Source organism: Ovis aries, chromosome 25, assembly GCF_016772045.2.
Source record: "Ovis aries strain OAR_USU_Benz2616 breed Rambouillet chromosome 25, ARS-UI_Ramb_v3.0, whole genome shotgun sequence".
Lineage (NCBI taxonomy): Eukaryota > Metazoa > Chordata > Mammalia > Artiodactyla > Bovidae > Ovis > Ovis aries.
The window spans coordinates 12549403-12572869 of NC_056078.1; the positions used below are offsets into that span (position 1 = coordinate 12549403).

Consider the following 23467-nt stretch of genomic DNA (forward strand, 5'->3'; position numbering starts at 1 on the left):
TCCTTTCTTAATGCTTTTTTCATATTTTTAATCAACCTGGAATACCCTTTCTCCACCTACCAAAATCTAAGCCACACTAAAAAGCCCAGATCAAAGCTTATCTTCTCCCTTAAAGGGTTTTTCTGGATTTGTTCTCTACTTTTCCTTAACCCCAGGTGCATGTTGTTTCCCATTTCTGGTGTCTCGCTTATGGAATGTGGGTCCTGTAGAGCCTAAGAGAGATATAGTCAGGTGTTGCTTCTTTTTCTCTGGTAGATGGTGAACTCTGCTCCCTTATTTTTGTATTTTCTATACTTTTCTAAATAATATGTGTAGTGAATTACTGAATGTGAGAATCATTGAAGTGTGAAGAGAGTTATAAGAACTCTGACATTCATTTCTGACATATAATATTGGGTTTGTTTTTCTAGGATGGAAGATTTGACAAACCCAGAAGACATTCGAACAAATAACAAGTGTGACCGGAAGGTGTCTCTTTATGGTTATTTAAGGGGAGCACACTTGAAAAACAAAAGCCAAGTTCACATACCAGGTATCCTTTTGCTGTAAAATATATTTGTAGAACTCTTGGCATGACTTCAGCTCTCAGTTCAGTGGCTCAGTCATGTGCAGCTCTTTGTGACCCCATGGACTACAGCACGCCAGGCCTCCCTGTCCATCACCAACTCCTGGAGCTTGTTCAAACTTATGTCCATTAAGTCGGTGATGCCATCCAACTATCTCATCCTCTGTCGTTCCCTTTTCCTCCTGCCTTTAATCTTTTCCAGTGAGTCAGTTCCTCACGTCAGGTGGCCAAAATATTATAGCTTCAACTTCAGCATCAGTCCTTCCAATGAATATTCAGGACTGATTTCCTATAGAATAGACTGGTTGGATCTCCTTGCAGTCCAAGGGACTCTCAAGAGTCTTCTCTGTTGAACCACAGTTCAAAAGCATCAGTTCTCAAGAAAATCAGAAAATGGCCAAACAAGATAAAGCCATCTTGCTAAAGTTTTAAGAGTTAACTCAGCTCTGTATTGGTCGCCAGAGGTGTTGAGTTGACCAGATTTCCTCTACTTTGATGGAGGTGTTTAGCTGGACAGGCACAGTGCTAGTGTCAGGCTTTGCCCTTGTGGTTGAAGCCTTCTGTCTGTGTCATTTCTGCCACCAGTCACTTGTCAGCGAACGCTAACTTTCTGTGTCTGTCTTCCAGGTGTAGGAGATTTTGCTGTGAGTGACGTCAGTTTCCTCCCAGACCCTTGTGCGCTACCTGAACAACAAAAGAAGCGCTGTTTAAATGAGAAGGAGAAGTTGGTGTATGCACCCCTCTCTGGAGTTGGTGGTGTGCTGTATGACAAAGATGCTGTCTATGTGGACCTTGGGGGCAGCCATGGCTTCCAGGAATCGGTGAGAGGGAAGTCATGGGAAGTAATGTAGTGAGCTTTTATTTAACAAAGCTTTTTATCTTTAATCATATCTATGGTAAAGGCCACAGTGCATGTTGTAAATGTTCAGAATATGTAAGTACAACAAGCAGAAAGGGAAAGTCATGTTCTCCATACATCCCTGCTGCCAAGACACACCAGGGATCCCATGTCACCCAGTGTGAGCTTTGGAAGCAGTTTGGTGCCTGTAATTCCCATTTCTCCAGCTCTCTTTGGTCATTCTCTTTTCTTTCTGTTTTTCTCTAAACATATACATATTTACTTAGATTATATTCTAGATGATTATATGCAGATATCATATACATAGTATTTGTGTGTTAGAGACAGAGATAGTATTTGTTATATGCTGACTGTAAATGCTTTTGCAACTTCTGGGAAGCACCTAAGAATATGTGAATCTGTTTTCCCCCATATTTGCTTCAGGCTTTTCATAGCCGTGTTGTATTTCATTGTATAGATAAACTTTGTTTCCTGAACCAATCATTGGAGGACTATGGGGCTCAGTCCCAGTGTCCCCCTAGTTTGAGCAGTTGAGTGCTATAGTGAGTGCCCTCACACATGCAGCTTTGCTCACTGGGAGGGATCTTGTTATGTAGTAAATTCCTTAAAGTGCAATGTTTATATCAGAAGATAACACATTTTTTAAAAACTAGACTCCAAATTTTTATTTCTTTGACTGTTCTGAAATGAGATTTTTCTATAATTGCTTTCTGTAGCATTGACAACACAGTATTCAGGTTATCAGATGATTTACTCCATGAACTTTGGAAGAGTTTAATGAGGACAGAGGTCAGTTGTAGGCTTTGTTGTAGAAATTCTTCTTTTTTGTTTGTTTGAGGCAGTAAGAAAGGTTCTCAGAAACTGTGTTTAAGGTAATTTTGAGAAATGATTGAAACCAGTGTGTTTTCTTCAGAATCCTTGTGCGTTCCTCACTTTCCCTTTCTTGGTGACCTTGACAGGAGGAGGTGAGGCCCACTCATGAACTGGTCCAGAGTCTCATTTCTACCCATTCCACTATTGATGCCAAGATGGCTTCAAGTAGAGTGACACTGTTTACTGATTCCAAACCACTGGGGTCAGAAGATATAGACAATCAAGGGTAAGTGTGCTGTTTTTCTATTCTTAATATTAAAAAAGAAAACTTATGTAAGATTATGTCATACATCATTTTGCCATCATAAAACATTTTGGTGGGAATCTTTCCTGGTGGTTTGGTCGTGCTTTGCTTTGTATGTGCTTCTGTTTCTGAGGGCTCTTCACTTATATGACGATACATGGAGATATTTTCTTGAAATTATATGAAGGGTTCAGTTTTCACAGACTCAGAATACTTCTCAAACATTACAAAGACTTTTCCATGGGTTGCTTTTATTTCTTAGGAGTCCTGAAGCCACTTGACTTTAATTGGCCAAAATAACAGGCAGAGTTCAGGTCTCTGTCTAGAAACCACATGCCTTGTCTCTAAAATTTTTACTTAGATTGTATTGTAATATCTCCTGTGGGTTGATTTGGAGTAATATCTGACTTATGTGAATTATTTTTAGTCTGGGTTGGGAATTTGTTTATATCTATACATAGTGGGTATTTTGGTTGTATATAAGGCAGAAAGTGAAGAGGAACTAAAAAGCCTCTTGGTGAAAGTGAAAGAGGAGAGTGAAAAAGTTGGCTTAAAGCTCAACATTCAAAAAACTAAGATCATGGCATCTGGCCCCATCACTTCATGGGAAGTAGATGGGGAAACAGGGGAAACAGTGGAAACAGTGTCAGACTTTATTTTGGGGGGCTCCAAAATGGTGATTGCAGCCATGAAATTAAAAGACGCTTACTCCTTGGAAGGAAAGTCATGACCAACCTAGATAACATATTCAAAAGCAGAGATATTACTTTGCCAACAAAGGTCCGTCTAGTCAAGGCTATGGTTTTTCTGGTGGTCATGTATGGATGTGAGAGTTGGACTGTGAAGAAAGCTGAGCGCTGAAGAATTGATTCTTTCGAACTGTGGTGTTGAAGACGACTCTTGAGAGTCCCTTGGACTGCAGGGAGACCCAACCAGTCCATCCTACAGGAGATCAGCCCTGAATGTTCATTGGAATGATGGATATTGAGGCTGAAACTCCAATACTTTGGCCACCTCATGCGAAGAGTTGACTCATTGGAAAGACCCTGATGCTGGGAGGGGTTGGGGACAGAAGGAGAAGGGGACGACAGAGGATGAGATGGCTGGATGGCATCACCGACTCGATGGACATGAGTTTGGGTGAACTTTGGGAGTTGGTGATGGACAGGGAAGCCTGGCGTGCTACGATTCATGGGGTCGCAAAGAGTTGGACACGACTGAGGGACTGGACTGAACTGAACTGAAGTAATAGTGACTTATAACTGCTAATAAAAATTAGGCTGAAAATGATTGAGATTATCTACTTTATAACTTATTTTATAAGTTATAAACAGGAAAACATTTTTAGAAAAAGATCGTCAGCTGCCCTCTAACTCAGTTCAGTTCAGTCGCTCAGTCGTGTCTGACTCTTTGCAACCCCATGAATCACAGCACATCAGGCCTCCCTGTCCATCACCAACTCCCAGAGTTTACCCAAACTCATGTCCATCGAGTCGGTGATGCCATCAAGCCATCTCATCCTCTGTCGTCCCCTTCTCCTCCTGCCCCCAATCCCTCCCCAGCATCAGAGTCTTTTCCAATGAGTCAACTCTTCGCATGAGGTGGCCAAAGTATTGGAGTTTCAGCTTTAGCATCAGTCCTTCCAGTGAACACCCAGGACTGATCTCCTTTAGGATAGACTGGTTGGATCTCCTTGCAGTCCAAGGGACTCTCAGAGTCTCCTCCAACACCACAGGTATATTGTGGTAGTTAAATTCAGTGCGTCTGCCAGTTTGGGGAAATCAGTTTCCTAATATCTCATAGGAGTTATGATGATTAAACACAGCAGTGCTCATGTACTACTTAGCATGGTGCCTGACAGATAAGAAGGATCACTAAAAGATCCCTGTTATTATGATGATGATTATTATCTATTACCATTTTTGAATATTCCTCTGATCATTCTTGTGTACGTGGATACTTTAAGATAGTTACAGTTAGTTATAAAACATGTAAAATTCTTGTATCTAATTGTAAGCTTTTGCTTTTTCTACACATTCTCTTCATATAGTCATCATTTTGTTATTGATGTATTCTAACTTACCATTTTCCTTTAGTACAATTTTTAATATTTTTCTAATTGATTTTTTCACAGTTTTATATAATGCTGCTGCATTAAATAGTTTGATAGTTTTTTATTTCTTACCCCAGATTCTTCTTTATCAATTATTGTGTTGGTATTTTCAAAATGGCAGTATTTGTCATCTGTTACTGCTTCTATGTTTTTTAGCTGGCATTCTTTGACACAGAACTTTCACCTTTTTTTTTCAGTATCACAATTGAATAATGGGGTTTCAAAGGGGAATTTCCCAGCAGTCCAGTGGTTAGGATTCGGTGCTTTTACTGCTGGGGCCTGGGTTTGATCCCTGGTTTGGAAACTAAGATCCCTCAACCTGTGGGGGCAGTCCCCCAAGAAAAAAATCTATTTGTTATTATGCGATTACTATCATTATTGCTTGTGATGCCTTTATTGTCCCTTCAGTCTGTCTTCTGTGTCCTTTTGGCATGTTCCTGTTAGTGCCAGAGCAGGTCTTGCTTTCTAATAATAGGATATTTCAGGCTTACTTTGTACTTTCCCTGCCTTGGACCTGGAGTCAGTTATTTCCCTGAGGATCATCTGTTTCAAGCTTGGAAATAATGGGTTTTCTAAAAGATCTATTAAGCACCCACTTCCCTTTTGAGCCATTTCTTTATAAAATTAGACTTTTTTTTTTAATGTTATTTCTCTATTTTCTCTGTAAGTTCTTTTGAAGAGTGCTACTGCATAAATATACACGAATTTGCATATGGCTATAACTATTCCAGTATTTATCAAATCATTCCTTTATATGTTGTGTCATTAAAACCATTTCTGGACTTTTTTTTCTGTTTCTTTGCATGTTTATTGACTTGCTGGCTTAGCTGGTTATTGTACAAATAGAATTATTTTGCATTTTTTTGTTCATATAGGCAGTGGATGCCAAAAGAGGAAAAGCAGGTGGATTTGAAAACTGGTCGAGTGCGTCGGAAAGCCATTTTTGGAGATGAAGAGGAAGATGAGTCTGGAGATAGTGATGATGAAGATGATGAAATGTCTGAAGGTGACAGATTGGAAAATAGCTGTAGTGATGATGAAACAGAAGAGGGGCCAGATGCTGAAGTGACTGATAAACAGTATATGTCTCGTAAAGGAATAAAACGGCAAAAACTTGAGATGGAAGAAGACTTTGAGGTGGATTTGCCAGCGTTTGCTGACAGTGATGATGACCTTGAGAGGAGCTCAGTGGAAGAAGAAGCAGAGGAAGCTGATGAAAGCAGTGAAGAAGAGGATTCCACTGCAGAGGAAGAGAGGGATATTTTAGAATCTAAGGCTGTTAGAGAAGGTGGTAAGCCAGAACTGTTACAAACTGATGATTCAAGTGATAGTTTGAACATGGAGAAGTCTTTGACGAGGAAAAAAGCAACTTTCACCACTTCAGATTCAGGTCATTGCACAGCTGAAGAGGCGTTTGCATCTGAAGATGAACCTGAAGGAAATTCCTCTCTCAGTACAGAGGAGGAGGATTCAGAAAATGAAGAGGCTATTAGGAAAAAGTTTCCAAAACCTCAAGTGGTCAGCAGTCAGAAACTGGGGTCAGGGAACCTAATTGATGAGACCAGTGATATAGAAGACTTACTCAAAGAAGAAGAAGATTATAAGGAAGAAAATAACTATTCCACAGAAACTTCAGGTATGCTTAAATTTATTTAACTGCCCTTGTAAACTTGGCACTGAAAAGGTTCTACAGATAGAATGTCTACATTTGAGTTTTTGCTGTTTGGGAGATTTTGTTATCTGTTCAAATGTTATAACTCATAAAAGGTTTTCAGGATGAATGAGCAATGAGCTTGAAGCATAGGGACAGATAAACAGACTTAACTGATATCTGTGTTGTCTTTTCAGGTGCCCTCAAGTGGAAGGAAGACCTTTCCAGGAAGGCAGCTGAGGCCTTTCTGAGGCAGCAGCAAATAACTCCAAACCTTCGAAAGCTTATTTATGGGACAGGTGGAAGAGCTCATTTTAATTTCTTAAACTGTTTTCTGAAAAGGAGATGAGATTGGTTAGAGGATTTCTGCCATGCTTGTGACATCCATAGATAGTCCTGGCTGTCATAGTTGATGTTTGGCAGATGTCTTTAATCTTCAGCTGCTGAGGACTGTGAATCAGTTATACAAAGTAGATTTATGGGTTTGCCATAAAACAAAACTTTTGATAAGAATACTCTTCTGTTATGTCATTTTGTACCCCCTGTAGAAAATCCTTCAAGGGAATTTTTTTTGTAGAATTTAGTATCAGAAAAAATTCTGCCTCTAAAGGTGTTTTTTTCTTTCTGAATGAGTGCTCTGTATAACTCATTCTGTTTTTTCCTTTTACCCTTCTCTGATTTTATGTTTTACTAATTTGTATATATGTTCTTTATGGAAAGAGCTTGACTCAGTAATGCAAAAGACAAAGTGGCGAACCTGATATTGCAGTTCCTATTTACTGTATGATTAGAACAAAGCCAAGGAGTATGCGTGACCTAGGAGCTCTGAGTTGGGTTGGTGTTTAAGAATTTCTGTTCAAGTTTTGCCTGAGAAATCTTAGTGATTAGAGACTCAACACTCTTAGAGAGAAACTCTTTATGATATTTGAAAGCTCTGTCTTTAAACGTCCCCTCCCTGCCCCCATCAGTATTCTCCCTCCAGACTACATGCTGAGCACTAGTTTCCTGGCCTTGCTGTGTCTGTGGCTGATGTGCTTAGGGGCATCACCATATCTACTGCAGAGGGAGCCTCAGTGCCAGGTCCTCTAGTGGGTAGATTTGTTCTCACCTTTCTATCATGGTGATTTCTTTAGTGACAGAGGATAATGAAGAAGAAGATGGTGATAATGGGGAAGAGCTTGGAGGGTTGTTTCGTGTCAGCCAGCCTGCCAGCGAGTGTAAGCACAAGGCTGACTCTTTGGACTGCTCCAGATTTCATGTCGAGGCGCCCCATGATTGGGATTTAGAGGAGGTAAGGCTGAGTATGAATAGCATATTTAACTTACGGGAGAATTCAGGAATTGTTCTAAAAGATTATATAATTTCAAAATTGCCTACCTTTTATTAGGCTTATTTTTATAACATAACAGAGGACATTTCTCCAGATATTGGAATGAGTATTTCATGCATTCTAAGCACATGGCAACCCACTCCAGTGTTCTTGCCTGGAGAATCCCAGGGACGGGGGAGCCTGGTGGGCTGCCGTCTATGGGGTCGCACAGAGTTGGACACGACTGAAGCGACGTAGTAGTAGTAGTAGTAGTAGTAGTAGTAGTAGTAGTAGTAAGCAATAATATGTTCTGAGTTTAAGTCAGACCATATACATGTATTAATGGAACAAAGGAGAATGGTTAGCTCTTAGTGTGGATAGTATTATTAATCTTTATTTTGAAGTGTTGCATGTAGGTTTTCATACATGTGAGATATTTTCTGTTTTATAACTAGGAGATATATAATATCCCTGAGTTAACATTTTAGAATTTCTGCTATTTGTCAGGAAACAGATATCCATAACACTGGTAAATTTTCATCTCCCACTCATCACTGTCTAGTCACAGAATTCATTCAGTTCTCAGACTTTCAAGGTTTAATCCCATCTTAGACCTCTTGCCTTCTATTTTCTGTTCTAGAATGTTCTTCTGACCTTTCCACGGCTGGCTTCTTTTGATCATTCAGTTTAGTTGACGTGTCAGGGAGGGCCAGTCACTATCAATTATCTGTTTTAATTTATTTTATATAATCCTTTTTTGGAAGGGGGGGCAAAATTTAATACAGATTATAGAAAAACCACATAAAGTAATTGACTTAATGGCTGACTGGGTGAGTACCTCTGTAACCACCATGTGTCCATCCTAGTCACAGTCCACTCTTCTCTACAGAAGAGGGATAATAAAATGATCTGCGAAGAACCATCCTATGTTGCTACTTATGGCTATTAAGCACTTTAAATGTGGCTACTGAGACAGAAGAACAAAAATTTTTATTGTTTTGTTTGATCTTAATTAGAATTTAAATAACCACATGTTATAGGTACCCTCTGGACAACACATCTCAATGTGTTTTTGTTGTTGCTTGTTTGGTATCATATCTAAGAAACCATTGTCAAATCCAGAATCATAAAAATTGACTCCTGTGATTTTGTGTTAGAGTTTTATAGTTGAACTGTTACGTTTAAGTCTTTGATACATTTTGAATTAATTTTTGAATTTGGTGTGAGATGAGCCCGTCTTCATTCTTTTGCATGTGAATATCTAGTTGTCCTAGCCCCATCTGTTGAAAAGTCTGTTCTCTCCTCCAGTGACTTGTCCTAAAACCCTGGGTGAAAATCACTTGGTCTTAGATACATGGGGTTATTTGTGAATTCTTAATTCTATTCCATTTATCTATACAGCTATCCTTGTGCTAGTATCATAGTATTTTTTTCATTGTAAGTTTTGAAATTAGGAAGTGAATCTCCTGACTTCATTCTTTTCCAAGAATATTTTTTCTTTACTGCAACCTTTGGATTTTCTGGATGTTAGAATCAACTTTTCCATTTCTACAAAGAAGCCAGCTGGGATTCTGATAAGAATTGCTTTCGATCTGTATTTTGGGTAGTATCAATACCTTAACAATATTGTCTTCTAATGTGTTAACATAGGATGCCTTTCCATTTATTTAAATATTTTCTGTCAATGTTTTGTAGTTATCAGAGTATCAGCTTTGCACTTTTGTTGAATTTATTCCAAGTGTTCTTTTTAAAAAAAAAATTTATTTATTTGGCTGCATCTGGTCTTAATTACAGCATGTGGGATCTTTGTTGTGGTGTGCAGGCTCTAGAGCACAAGGTCTCAGTGGTTGCAGTGCTGATAGTTTTTCTATGGATTCCTCAGGGTTTTGCATATGTAAAATCATACCACCTGAGAATAGAAATAGTTATTCTTTCTGAACTGGATTCCTTTTATTTAAATTTCTTGCCTAATGGCCCTGACTAGAACATCTAGTACAATGTTGGATAGAAGTGGTGAGAGGAGACATCCTTACCTTACTCCTGATCTTAGAGGGAAAGTTTTCTCAGTCTTTCATTGTTAAGTATGGTGTTAGCTGTGGGTTTTTTTAAAGATGCCCTTTATCAGATTTAGGAAGTTCCTGTCTAAATTGTTGAGTGTTTTTTATCATGGAGGGTCTGTTTCTGAAAATTTATTTGATCCCTGGTTTCCATAAGTCAGTTGTTAAGCTTCATGACAGCAAGGATCTTCTTAAAACAGTTTGCCATTCAGTGCCAGCAAAGCTTCTTGGCATAGAACAGATGTTCAGTAGTAATTAGTGAGTGATTGTAGACAGGAAGGGATGAGTGAATGCACAGACTTGCTTTTGCAACCATTGTAATCATACTAGTTTTGGGGCTACTTTTTCTTTTTTTTTTGGAGGGCACCACTCCATGTGGCATGTGGGATCTTAATTACTTGATCAAGGATTGAACCTGTACCCCTTGCAGTAGAAGTGCAGAGTCTTGACCACTGAACTACCAGGGAAGTCCCCCAAGGCCCCTTTTAGAGAGTGGGGTTATATATGAAAAACATGAATCATGATCAAAATATTATGTGAAGATTTGAGCCCTTGGCAGTGAGGGACGTGTGCTGTCTTAGGTCAGGTTCCCTAGGAAGCACTCTGAAACACAGAGTTGTGTACAAGTTTTAGTCTGTATTTGAGAAGTGCACCTAGCATCCACTCCATGTGTGTACTGGATGGTCTAGCAGATCTGGGACTGGGCGCCTCAGTACTTCTTTGCAGTGTTGTACTCATACAAGACATTTTGTCTTTGTTAGAGTATTGGCTAGAGGAATTAAGTTTTCAAACAGCAGCGATAAGTACAGATTAGTGAATTGTTAAATGTCTGATTGTTTACTTATGAAGTCACTAGGCAGATAGTATTTCCCTATCCACTGTTAATGCTATGATATGTATGTTTTTATCTCTGTTATACTATCTGTGTCAAAGTTTGGAATGAAAATATCCGTAGAATTAAAATGAATATATCCATAGAAGTATCTTGAAAAATATTTAAAGGCAAATTGTCAGCTACTGTTTCTAAAAGTGGTTATTTATGGAATGATTGGAGCCTGTCAACTGAGTGCTGTCTTTTCTTTATAAGGTTATGAACAGTATCAGAGATTGCTTCGTGACTGGGAAGTGGGAAGAGGATAAAGATGCAGCCAAGATCTTAGCAGAAGATGGTAAGTAAAGTACTGTATTCTTCAGAGAAGACTGCCTTCTCTATATCTTATTTTCTTCCATATCTTTAATAGTCAAGTTGAAGATGCTAGTCAATTGTGAAATGCTTTGGGCATCTCCTTTGCTTGGTTCTGCCTGGATGCATATTGTGTCTAAGGTAGAAGAGGAGAGTCTCATGGCCAATGGAATTCCCCCTTGCTGATAACCCCCGGGCACCTGGTGTATCACGGTGGAGGAAAGGAGATTCAAGCTCTTTGGGAAAGTGAGCACTTTCCCTCATCACTTACTGTCAGTGGGATTCCTGATTTACCTGGATTGCTATTGAGATCTAGTTCAGTCTTAGGCAAGAATGAGCCTGTCTGGGCTGCCTTCTCTTGCTGCTTGGGAGCTGGGAAACACTGGCATTAAGTTGCTTTTCTGTGGGTTGTGGTATAGGAAGACGCAGGCCACTATGTCATTCCTCTGGTCCTGGGGACCCTTACCAACCCATCTTTATCTTTCCACCTTTGAGAGTTCTCCTTTGGTTATCCCTTGTGCTCTTGCATCATTTCTGGAGTTGATGGTTATACACAGTCAGGAGCAGAGGAAATATGTCTATACCATCTTTTCCAGACTAGAAAGCCTTGGTGATTATTTTCATTGTAACTGTGTAAACAAGAGAATTAGAATCTTCATGATACTGAATCTTCCTTTCCAAACACATAGTAGTCTGTTTGTTCAGTAGATAATACCTTCTTCATTGAACCATGTTGAAGAGGGTAGTTAAGGAACTTAATTTAGAGCAGTGCCTAGTATGTGAAGCACTTAAAAGCATCAGCTAAGGTTATTCCATGTGTCCTTTAAAAACCATATTAAAACTTTCAGCATTTTTAAAATGAAGTTCCAGCACATTTCTTGTTTAGATTAGTCCTAAGTATTTTATCCTTTTTTATTTTTATTACAAATGAAATCTTCCCATCTTTTGTATCTCTTCTGGTCCTTTTGCTTTATGCTACATGAAAATATTTTGATACCTTTCTAAATGATGCCTCCCAAAGTTTAACTTCTCTGTTTCTTTTAAGGGTAGGATCCATAACTAAACTTAGAGCTCTAAAAATGAATGGATGAACACTTCTGGGCTCAATATCCTTTTGGTTACTACTGTTACTCTCAATGCTGTGTTTTATGTAATCTAAGATTTTCCCTGGGCTTCCCTGGTGGTTCAGTAGTAAAGAAGCCATCTGCTAATGCAGGAGATTTGGTTTTGATCCCTGAGTTGAGAAGATCTTCTGGAGAAGGAAATGGCAACCCACTCCAGTATTCTTGCCTGGGAAATCCCATGGACAGAAGAGCCTTGCGGGCTACAGTCCATGGGGTCACAGAAGAGTCAGACACAACTTAGTGACTAAACAATAACACAACAACAAGGTTTTCCCTAGGTATATCATATGGTTGTACTGTGTTAATCTTACATTGAGACTCTTTCACATGTGTTGTTATCATGACATGGATTTTCAAGTCATTTCTTTGAACTTTTGGTTTGGGGACTGATATACATGGCCATGCTTGTTACCTCTGTATGCTTCTCTACTCCAGAATATCTATCACTAATCCTGGGAAAATAGCTCTTGGCTAAGTGGGATTTTGAAGTAAAATATGGAAAAGTGGATTAAGTTCATTTACTTAACCTAAATAGGTGATGAAATACAAAATTTGACAAGGGAAAGAAGGCTGTGTAAATGCAGGATTCTTTAGGGGTATGTAGCTATAAGAACAATGAAAATAAAGTTTGAGATGCAGAGCATCTCAACTAATCAACACTTAGTGCTTGGTGGTGCTAGAGTGTCACACGCAGGGGAGTCATTTGAATGTTCTTTTCCCAGAGGAACTCTATGGTGACTTTGAAGACCTGGAAACCGGGGACGTGCACAAGGGAAAACCAGGCCCAGATACTCAGGTATGACTTGGCCATGGCTCGCTGTCAGCCACTGGCCCTTCCTTGATCTGTGGTCGGTATGTTCTGCAGGAGGCCCCATATTGAGAAACACAAGTCTTGCTTATCTGTGTAGATTACATACTGGATGAATTTCTTCCTAAAAGTGAAGTGGGTGAGAACAGAGTAAAAAATGTTGGTTTATTTGTTATCCTTGATTCCTTGAGTTTTTTGAGTGAAACTTATTATCTCTTCTTATTGTGATTCTTCGGTCATTGAAAGTTTTAGCTCTTGGGTCACTGTCATTTGTCATCATTTTCCTCTTCTTACACTAAGTGCCGTTTTAAAAAAAATAATTCCCTGTTCTCCCTAATATTTTTAGAACAGTTTCTGGGAGCATTTGGGTTGGGGATACTTGCTGTTACTTGTATTCATGTTTGGCATTCCCAGCCATATTAAGGAATTGCAGTTAATTGTAATGTAGTTGTCTAAATGTCTCTTATTGCAGTGCCTGTTATTTAGAGCCAAAGGCTTTGTTTTATTTTGTTTTCATGATGAGCATAACTATGATTTTTGCAGCTCAAATAGAACTCTTAAAATCTGCCTTAATATTTAATATATAAAGAAAAGGTTTCCACAAATTTTCATGAAATTTACTCTCCTGGAAATTTAAGATTGAAGATGTGGAGGAAGAAATTAAAGAAGAAATTGACCCCAGTGCAGAGGAAAGTGCCAAGAAAAAGCATTTAGAAAAAAAGAGAAAATTGAAGGAGATGTTCGATGCAGAATATGATGAAGGAGAAAGCACATACTTTGATGATCTTAAAGGAGAAATGCAGAAACAAGCACAGGTGAGAAAACTCAGTTCCTATCGGCCTCATTTCAAGGTTGTAGTAGTGATGAGAGTATGTAACTTTGTTTAGGTCTCTGCTCCCTGACCGGCGTCTGGGCCTCTTGTTTGCACTCCTAGGACGAGATGCAGATGAGTGTGTTTATTCATGCAGTCATCTAATTATTTCTTCAGTCAGACAGTGACCGGAATTATATTAGTATCTATTTTAAGCATTATATGTTGAGGAGGCAGAAATGGCTGAGACATGGCCTCCATTTTTGAGGATCTCACAATGTAGTGATTTGAGACAGTGTGTTTATTTACATGCAGGCGTTGCCTTAGTATTTTGGTTACTGCTCCCTGGAGTGATGATTGAATATTTTGATTGGGCATGCGATTCTTGGCCTTGTGTGGCTTATGCACATACCAGCGCTCTCCAGGGAAGATTTTCTGAAGAGCCTCCTTGATCAGAGTTCAAAGGATACTTTGAATGTAAGGTCAGATACAGAAATAAAGAGAACATGTAGAATGCTGAAAGGGAGATGGTCTTTCTCTGCTGTCTGGGGATGCTGAGCAGGCTGTTTGAGTTGATGAACTCTAAAGTTAGAGACACAAAGATGTGTACATAGTTGATGGTGAGTGTTTAAGTTATGCTTTGACAGATGGGGCCACCAAGAATCCCTGTAAATTGGAGCACACCTTAATATGTCTTAAGCAGATTAAGTATATGATTTATTAGGGATTTTTCTGGTGGTCCAGTGGTTAAGAATCCGTCTTCCAGTGCAGGGTTGCAGGTTTGCTCCCTGGTCAGGGATCAAAAATCCTACATGCCACAGGGGAACTAAGCCTGCATGCTGCAACTAAGACCCAGGGCAGCCATATAAATAAATATTTTTAAAAGTATATGATTTCTGAAGATGCACTTGAAGGGTTTGCTCAATCTAGTCCTTTATTTAGTCAAAGAAGTATGGTTAGTCATTAACTAACATAGTGATTCCTAGTGTGTATTCACCTTTGATAGAAGTGACTAGGTAAGTGTAAGGCTGCTGCTGCTAGGTCGCTTCAGTCGTGTCTGACCCTGTGCGACCCCATAGACGGTAGCCCACCGGGCTCCCCTGTCCCTGGGATTCTCCAGGCAAGAACACTGGAGTGGGTTGCCATTTCCTTCTCCAATGCATGAAAGTGAAAAGTCAAAGCGAAGTCGCTCACTCGTGTCCAACTCTTAGCGACTCCATGGACTACAGCCTACCAGGCTCCTCCATCCATGGAATTCTCCAGGCAAAAGTACTGGAGTGGGGTGCCATTGCCTTCTCCAAAGTGTAAGGCTAGTTCTGTTTAAAATCACCTGGAACATTGTGGGTCATTTATAAAGAACTTTGAATATGAGATGTACAAGGGGAAATAAGGATGACTTACTGTAAGGACTGGGTTGTCATAAGTAAAATAGGAAAGCCTTTCACTGGTGTCAGTCTACCAAGGAAGATGAAGTTGGAATTGGTTAAGTTTGAGATACTTTTTGGACAAGAGGAGTGTCAGGTGGTCAATGAGGAGAGCTGTTGGGGGCCAGGGACTGAGATGTGCTGTCCTCAGCATCTGGTTGCTTTTTAAAGCTATGAGATGGGTGGAGTGACCTGGGGAGAGAGTGTAGGGGCAGGAGAGGAGAAGACTGAGACTGACCCCAGGTACTCTGGGTGGCTGGGCAGAGAGGATGAAGCAGCAGTGGGGACTGAGCAGTACTCAGGAGATAGAAAAACTCTAAGAGGACATGAGGTACACTGGAAACCACTGTAGCTGGAAGCGATAAACTGTTTCAGATCCTGCTGATGTATTAATTTTGATGAAGACAGAATTGACCACTAGATTGTGAGGCCTTTAGTGACTTTGACAAGCATTTCAGTGGAGTGTTGGTTAAAGTCTAATTTTAGGGCATTTAAGAGGATAGGAGTGGCATAACTGGAACCAGCCTTTAGAACACATCTGTGGCATTTTGCTTCAAAGATAAGTGGAGAGATGGGGCAGTAGTTACAGGAAGTGAAGTCAAAATGTTTTAAGATGAGAGAAATAACAGGCAAGATTTGTTGGAATAAAGTCCCACAAGAGTATATGATCTAGGGTGCAAGTAAAGATTGGGATTAAATTGAGGCATGGATAGTCTCTTAACAGCTGCCCACTAGAGCTTCCTGTGATAATGGATACCACATATTGATACTGACCACTTGAAATATGGCTACTGTGAATGACTGAACTTAAATTTTATTTAATTTTTATTAATTTCAATTTAAATAGCCATGTGTTCCTACCATATTGAATAGTGCAGAGCTATAAGGCTGAATATGGGTATAAACCTTGGTAGAAGGGCTAGTTGGAAGTTCTTTTAGATTGCTTAAATTTTGAGTGAATTAGGAGACAGTCAACAGTTGAGAATCGGGATGAGGAAGGAGATATTGATTGATGAAACAAGAAGTGTGAAATAATTGGAGAGTGAAAAGAGAATGTGTGGATGGAAAAGTTCAGGTGTGTGTCAACCAGCATTAAAGGCTTCCTTCAGAGTTGTTAGTATTTGCTGTACTATAGCTTGGAGCACCAGAGAAGAAGACAGTTGGGACATATCCTCAGCAAACTATAAAGATAAAACATATATTATTTTTAACTAGGATAAAGCCTAACTAATTCTGTTCATGATTCCTTTATTTAGAAATTGGCTTTTTTCTAAATGTTAATCTTACATTTAGTAAAAATAACAGCCTTGTGGATTTTTAATTGTTTTCTTTTTCTCCCTCTCATATATATATATATAGCTTAACCGGGCAGAATTTGAAGATCAAGATGATGAAGCCAGAGTTCAGTATGAGGGTTTTCGACCTGGGATGTATGTCCGAATTGAGATAGAAAATGTCCCCTGTGAATTTGTGCTTAACTTTGACCCGCATTACCCAATTATTTTGGGTGGTCTGGGCAATAGTGAGGGCAATGTTGGATATGTACAGGTAGGTACCCTTTGCTGCATACTTAACAGCTGAGGTTCTTTGGTCATACTTGAGGCAATAATCTTACTGAAATCTTTTCTCCCCTCAGATGCGTCTGAAGAAACATCGTTGGTATAAGAAAATCCTCAAGTCCCGAGATCCAATCATTTTTTCTGTAGGGTGGAGGAGGTTTCAAACCATCCCACTTTATTATATTGAAGACCACAATGGAAGACAGAGGCTTCTAAAATATACCCCACAGCACATGCATTGTGGAGCAACCTTTTGGGGTAAAAACAGATTAGAATAGACTTGTTTATAGATTAATTTAGACCTTTTAGGATTTATCATTATAGTTTTGCTTTTTTCCTTTCATGAAATCACAATTCATAAGATTTTTCTCTTTTCTGGGGTTGGAGTATATATGTGAAACAGAATCCAGAATGTGTGATTCACTGTATTTTTTATTTTTTTCTGTTTCCTTTAAGGTCCTATCACTCCACAGGGTACTGGGTTCTTGGCTGTACAGTCTGTCAGTGGCAATATGGTAACTATCTTGGATGTTTTATTTTATAGATTGTGTTTGAGAAATAATGTCTTGATTATGAATATGTACCTGAAACTTTAAGTTGAAAATTACTCATTTTTGTTATTTATAGTCTTCAGGGAATGGCAACCCACTCCCAATATTCTTGCTGGAAAATCCCAGACAGCGGAGCCTGGTGGGCTATAGTCTATGGGGTCGCAAAGAGTTGGACATGACTGAGCGACTAACACAGTCTTCTCTTTGCTTTCAATTTTCCTGTGTCTTTTTAATAAGGTGTGGGAGCAGAGAAGAGGGAAGTAGAATTGTAATGGTACTGATAATGTTTTATATTTTTATGTTTTTACGGACATATTTTTCTAAAATTACTTAAGCAGTGCTCACCATGAGCTAACCACTCTACTGGGTTCTGACTTCCACTGGATACCAGCTAGACATTAGACTACCCCTAATGATGCTGGTTTAGCAAAGTATGTTCACACAGCCTTCATTTGACCAATCAGAGCAGGTTTTATTGGCCTCATTTAACAGCAAAGAAAACAGAATAATGAGCAAATGTAATCCATCCTAAATGTCCAAAATTTAATTTTTCAGCCATTGTAGCCAAATTTTCATATTCCCTTTCATTTATTCATCTTTGTGAAAATGTGTTACTATGAAATCACCCTCAGTAAAATGCTCAAGATATCATCAGTTTTGGCTTATGTGTATTATAGTTTCAGATAACTTGTTAAAATACTGGTTTATATGTTCACATATTCTTTCTTAGGTGACTGTAAGTGAATTGCACTTCAGTAATTTATTGCATTACAGAGATATGTAGTTTTTCTCTTGCTGATATTTTTCCTGTATTCAAATTTTGGGGGTTCCTTTTTAGCCTGATTTCCGGATAGCTGCCACAGGAGTTGTCCTTGATCTGGATAAATCTATAAAAATTGTAAAGAAATTAAAACTAACTGGTTTTCCATATAAAATTTTCAAGAACACTTCATTCATTAAGGTCTGTATATCTCTATATATATTCAAATATTTTTAATGTATATATTGTTAAAGGAGGCATGAAATACTTCTCATTTAGGTCTAAGATATAGTTCTAATGCTTTCAGAAAAGTATTTGAAATCTTCTCTAAACTTGGTTTTTTATATTTTTAGTTTACTCCTTTGTATTATTCTGTGTTACTTAAATATTCTCAGAAATCTTAAGGCAAAATAAAATAGACATATTTAGTAATTAAGGCTATTATTTATTATTTCCCTGTGAGATTGTCACAGAGCCAATATTGAAAATATGTAATCTCATTCACTAGGTTTTGTTTCCTACCTTTTTGGTTTCTGTTGAGAGAGGGGGGAAATCTTGAGTTTGTCAAACAGATCAGTAGAAAAATAGACAAAGCAGTTCTCAAAATACTTTATTGGCAGGGGTATGGAGAAATGGTTGTTATGTCAGGCAGTATAACATGGGAGGGTAGTTTGAACAACATTTATTGGAAATTTCATTAGTGGGCTGTTTCCGTTAAAAATATAGAGTTAAGATGATCATCAAATGTTCTTAAGGTAATATACAACCATCAGCATTTATTTGTCTAGCTTTCTTTATTTTTGGAGTGTGTGCACATAAGTAATAGGATGTGAGCTGTATAGTCCAGCCCCGTGAGATGACAGCAAAGGCCATCGAGGCTAGTTCAGCCAATAAACATCATTTGTTCCTTTCTTCTCAAAGATAGCAGTAATGAGCATGTTTATGAGCTCACAATAGAGTCTTAATTAGTGTTATTTCAGGAAAAATAAAGTTGTATTCCTGTTGACCTAGTAATTCTACTTTTGAGGGGAAATACATTTTGATTGTTTTATTACCCTTCAATGAATTATTGTCTGTTTTTTAACCAAGAATATATTTATGAACTAAGAGGTAAAATATCTGACTTGTGTCTATATACTTTTTAAATATTTATATATATATATCTATAGGGAATGTTTAATTCTGCCTTGGAAGTGGCCAAATTTGAAGGTGCTGTAATTCGAACGGTCAGTGGAATAAGGGGACAGATCAAGAAGGCGCTCCGGGCTCCAGAAGGAGCTTTCCGGGCCACATTTGAGGATAAATTGCTGATGAGTGGTAAATCTCCTTTGTGGTGTGTTCTTAACAGCATGTGACTGTTCAGTATTGATTTCTAGCCAGTGTGAATTATAGGTGGGAGTTTAGATCTTTAGAAACAGGAGTCGGGACTTTCCTGGTGGTCCAGTGGGTAAGACTTTGCCTTCCAATGCAGTGGGTGTAGGTTCAGTCCCTGGTGGTGCAGCTAAGATCCCACATACCTCATGGCCAAGAAACCAAAACATAAAACAGAAGTAATATTGTATCAAATTCAATTAAAATGGTACACATCAAAAGAAAAGAAAAACAGGAGTCAGCTGTAGTTCCCCCCAACTTGGAACATCTTGTGCACTGCACCCAGGGACAACCAGAGAACTTTTATACTATTGAAAAGTAGTTCACTTGGCACAGTCTCTCTTCAAATACTATGCAACCAGCTAGAAAAGTTCAGAGTATTTTGTTTTTGTGTGTGTACTAAGATGGATATGAATCTTCTCCTGAAAATGGTAATGTAAATACACTCTCTTTCCAGATATTGTCTTCATGAGAACTTGGTATCCTGTCTCCGTTCCAGCCTTCTATAACCCAGTAACATCTTTGTTAAAACCAATTGGTGAGAAAGACACCTGGTCAGGAATGCGGACAACTGGTCAACTCCGGCTTGCCCATGGCATCAAACTAAAAGCCAACAAGGATTCTCTCTATAAGGTACAGTCGCGCATATGTTCTGTAGATGTGTGTCATTCAGAAGCTTTGTATGTAATGTTTTTTTGTGGTTTGAATTTTCAAGTAGAAAGTCGAACATTAAACTTGAGTGAATCTGCTTATGTTCATAGACTGTTTTGGAAGGAACACAGAAAAAGTGGTAAAAGTGGGTTTTCTCTGTATGGGAAATGAAGTGTTAACATACGTACAGCTTCCCTGATAGCTCAGCTGGTAAAGAATCCGCCTACAATGCAGAAATCCCCAGTTCAATTCCTGGGTCGACAAGATCCACTGGAGAAGGGATAGGCTACCCACTCCAGTATTCTTGGGCTTCGCTTGTGGCTCATCTGGTAAAGAATCTGCCTGCAGCGTGGGAGACCTGGGTTCGATCCCTGGGTTCGATCCCTGGGTTGGAAAGATCCCTGGAGAAGGGAAAGGCTACCCACTCCCATATTCTGGCCTGGAGAATTCCATGGACTATAGTCCTTGGGGTCACAAAGAGTCAGACACGACTGAGTGACTTTAACTTGTAACATACATACAGAGAGGAGGTTCACAAATAATAAGTGTGTACAGCCTAATGAATTTTTTTTTGCTTTTTTTTTTCTAATTGAAGGATTACAGTGTTGTGTTGGTTTCTGCTGCACAACATTGTGAATCAACCCTAAGTATACATATGTCTCCTCCTCCTTCAGCCTTCCTCCCATCACCACCCCATCCTACCCTTTAAATCTTAAGTTCTCAGTCCCTGCCTGAATTCCCATTTTCATTCAGGTTTTAGTCTCTGAGAATGTCCATTATTTTGTTCACAGCTTAACAAGGCATTTGAAAAGATTTGTTTGTGTTAATGGTAGATATTTAATTGTTTTGTAATAAGTGAGTAATTCAGGGTATTGGTTTATCATTCTGCTAGAAACAGTTTTCCAGGTATTAGTTTTTCTGTAAAATAGTTAATAAAATTTGAGTCATGTTGCCATGAATTGCTCTTAAAATATACTTGAGGACATAGTACCTGTTGACCAGTTTGTGGAGCTTACTTATTTTTGAGAAGGATATTTCTCTGAATTCTTTTCATTCTAAAATATTTTGGTTTTTAAACAGAGAATATTGAATATTATTGTGGGCGATGTCTTTAACAATAAATTTAAAGATATTGCAGAAATATTCTCTGTAGTCTACTTTAGTAAAGGTTTAGGGCAAAACTGTCAGCTTACTAACTACTTTTGAAGCAGTTGAGGATTTTGGTCATCTCAATTTTAGTATAGAATTTGGTTAGCTTGAAAATCGAATGTAGAGAGAGTTTTGCCTTCATTTGTCGTTTAAATCTCGCTTTTTTAAATCAGCCTTTTATCAGAAACAGAATAAACTTCTTAATGAGAATCAGGGGTGGGGGCACTTTGGCTCTTCATTGGAGGAAGAACTATGTCCTTAAATCCAGAGAGGCTGATAGTCAAGATGAAAAGCTAGATTATTCTTGTCAGGCTAGAAAAAGCCATCTCAGCGCTCCAAAGATAATGCCTAAATTTGCCATTAACAGAAAGGTTGGATCTTTTCATCCCATCTATTAAGATCCCATTGCCCATACTGTAGAAATTTGTACAGTTGATTTCTTGGAAGAATTGTAAATATGTATTCCATATATATCCTATATATTCCTTTGTTTTGCCTGTAGCTGTACATGCTCATTGAAGCGATTTATATTTGATGGATGATTGAGTCCTCATTTCTCATGGTCAGCAAACTATGGTATTACTGATTTATGGAAAAAATCAATCCATTGAGAAGATTTCATGCAAATTTTAAGTGCACATAGATCATAATTTAAATATGTCATAGTCTTTGTTTTCTTTTTCTTTTTCAGCCAATTGTGAGGCAAAAGAAACATTTTAATTCACTGCATATTCCAAAAGCCTTGCAGAAGGCCCTGCCGTTTAAGAGCAAGCCCAAGACCCAGGCAAAGGCAGGCAAGACTCCAAAGGACAGAGTGAGACCAGCCGTCATACGGGAGCCTCATGAAAGGAAGGTACTGTCAATGGATGGCTTCTAGTACATTGCATTTAGATGTGAAAATCATGCTCACTTGGCATTCTTATTGCATTCTCACTTTACATGAGGAAAGGATAAGGGCCAGACTTGCTCAGGGCACTAGATCTGGAAGTTAGAAGAAAGGCCAGAATCCATTTCCCTTCTTTTGTTTAGTCATGCTCTGCCTTATGCATTTTAATGGGGAATAAGAAGCACACAGCTGGCACTTCACTCTGTCAGCTGTACAGAGTATCCATAGAGTGATTAACAAAGGTGGTTTTGTGGTCAAGGCTATTAAATAAGTATTTTGCTAAGTCAGTATGCTCCTACTTATATTTCCATGCAAATTATAATTCCCTAGTTCAGGATCAGTTTTCACTAGATTAATATTCATTTGGCTAATGAATTGATTCTCATTTTGATACAGTCAGCTGCAATGTTTAAGATCCCTGAAACTTAGAACGAAAGCATGCTATAGCTGTAAGAATATTTTGATGCTCAGTGGGTTTTGTCCTTGTCAGATCCTTGCACTGCTGGATGCTCTGAGTACAGTGCACAGTGAGAAGATGAAGAAAGCCAAGGAGCAGCGGCATCTCCACAACAAAGAACACTTCAAAATGAAGCAGAAGGAGGAAGAAGAGAAACTGAAGCGACAGAAGGACCTCAGGAAGAAGCTCTACCGAATTCAGGGTCAGAAAGAAAGAAGAAATCAGAAGTCCAGCCTAAAGGGGCCTGAGGAGCAGTTGAAGTGAGCTGCAGACAGATAGACTGTCATTTGAACCCGTAGTGATGAATGTTTTCACATTGTAAGTGACAGGTCAGGGGATTGGACAAGCCTGTTTGTTTGGTGCATTACCCATACTGTGCCTTCAAGAGGAGAAATGAGACTGCTCACAGGACACGTGTTCATTCTCAACATCTAGGTTATGGCAAAATAAAGCTATATAATTTATGGTTTTCTCGATCCCCTCACATTCCTCTTAACCTGTCTCAGTTTAATTTTGTGCTACGAAAGTATTAAAATATTTTCTTGTTAATGGTGCCTGAGTAGTTTTCATTAAGGAAGAATGCTTAATAATTGCTTTTTCAACCAGCTTCATGATGCGTTTTCCAGGAGGGAAAAAATGTTAACTTGAATTCTCAGCATTAAGGTAAAATTTTAGAGACGGATATGTAATTTTTGGTTTTTTGTCTGTTATGTGTTGTGTTCTTTGATCATTGATCCTAATGGACATTTTATGTCTTCACGTTTTGCAGTTAGCATTAGCTGTGCATACTCAGTCACTTCAGCCGTGTCCAGCTCTTTGTGACCCTATGGATAGTAGCCCACAAGGCTCATCTGTTCGTGGGAATCTCCAGGCAAGAATACTGGAGTGGGTTGCCATACCCTCCTCCAGAGGATCTTCCTGGCTTGTGGGTCAAACCCACGTCTCATGTCTCCTGTATTGGCAGGTTCTTTACCACTAGTGCCATGTGGGAAGCCAGTAATAGCTAGTTAACACTAAATACTCATTTAATGTTTTAGACCAGGGATGATGTATATCTGTGGA

General features: G+C 38.8%; 1 protein-coding gene across 8 annotated transcripts in view; it reads left to right on the forward strand.

Moving 5' to 3' along the window:
- BMS1 (BMS1 ribosome biogenesis factor) overlaps positions 1-22954 on the forward strand; it is a 30074-nt gene extending 7120 nt beyond the window's left edge. For all 8 annotated transcript variants that reach the window (XM_042241172.1, XM_012105059.3, XM_012105061.4 and 5 more), the window contains 17 exons: positions 411-532; positions 1193-1386; positions 2384-2523; positions 5530-6290; positions 6503-6604; positions 7439-7596; positions 10759-10840; positions 12701-12774; positions 13425-13601; positions 16381-16569; positions 16658-16838; positions 17037-17095; positions 17970-18092; positions 19061-19208; positions 19720-19895; positions 21754-21915; positions 22439-22954. In XM_042241172.1, coding sequence (XP_042097106.1) covers positions 411-532; positions 1193-1386; positions 2384-2523; positions 5530-6290; positions 6503-6604; positions 7439-7596; positions 10759-10840; positions 12701-12774; positions 13425-13601; positions 16381-16569; positions 16658-16838; positions 17037-17095; positions 17970-18092; positions 19061-19208; positions 19720-19895; positions 21754-21915; positions 22439-22669 — 3079 coding nt within the window. In that variant the 3' untranslated portion in view covers positions 22670-22954. The remainder of the gene's footprint in view (positions 1-410; positions 533-1192; positions 1387-2383; positions 2524-5529; positions 6291-6502; positions 6605-7438; positions 7597-10758; positions 10841-12700; positions 12775-13424; positions 13602-16380; positions 16570-16657; positions 16839-17036; positions 17096-17969; positions 18093-19060; positions 19209-19719; positions 19896-21753; positions 21916-22438) is intronic.
- Positions 22955-23467: the final 513 nt, after the last annotated feature.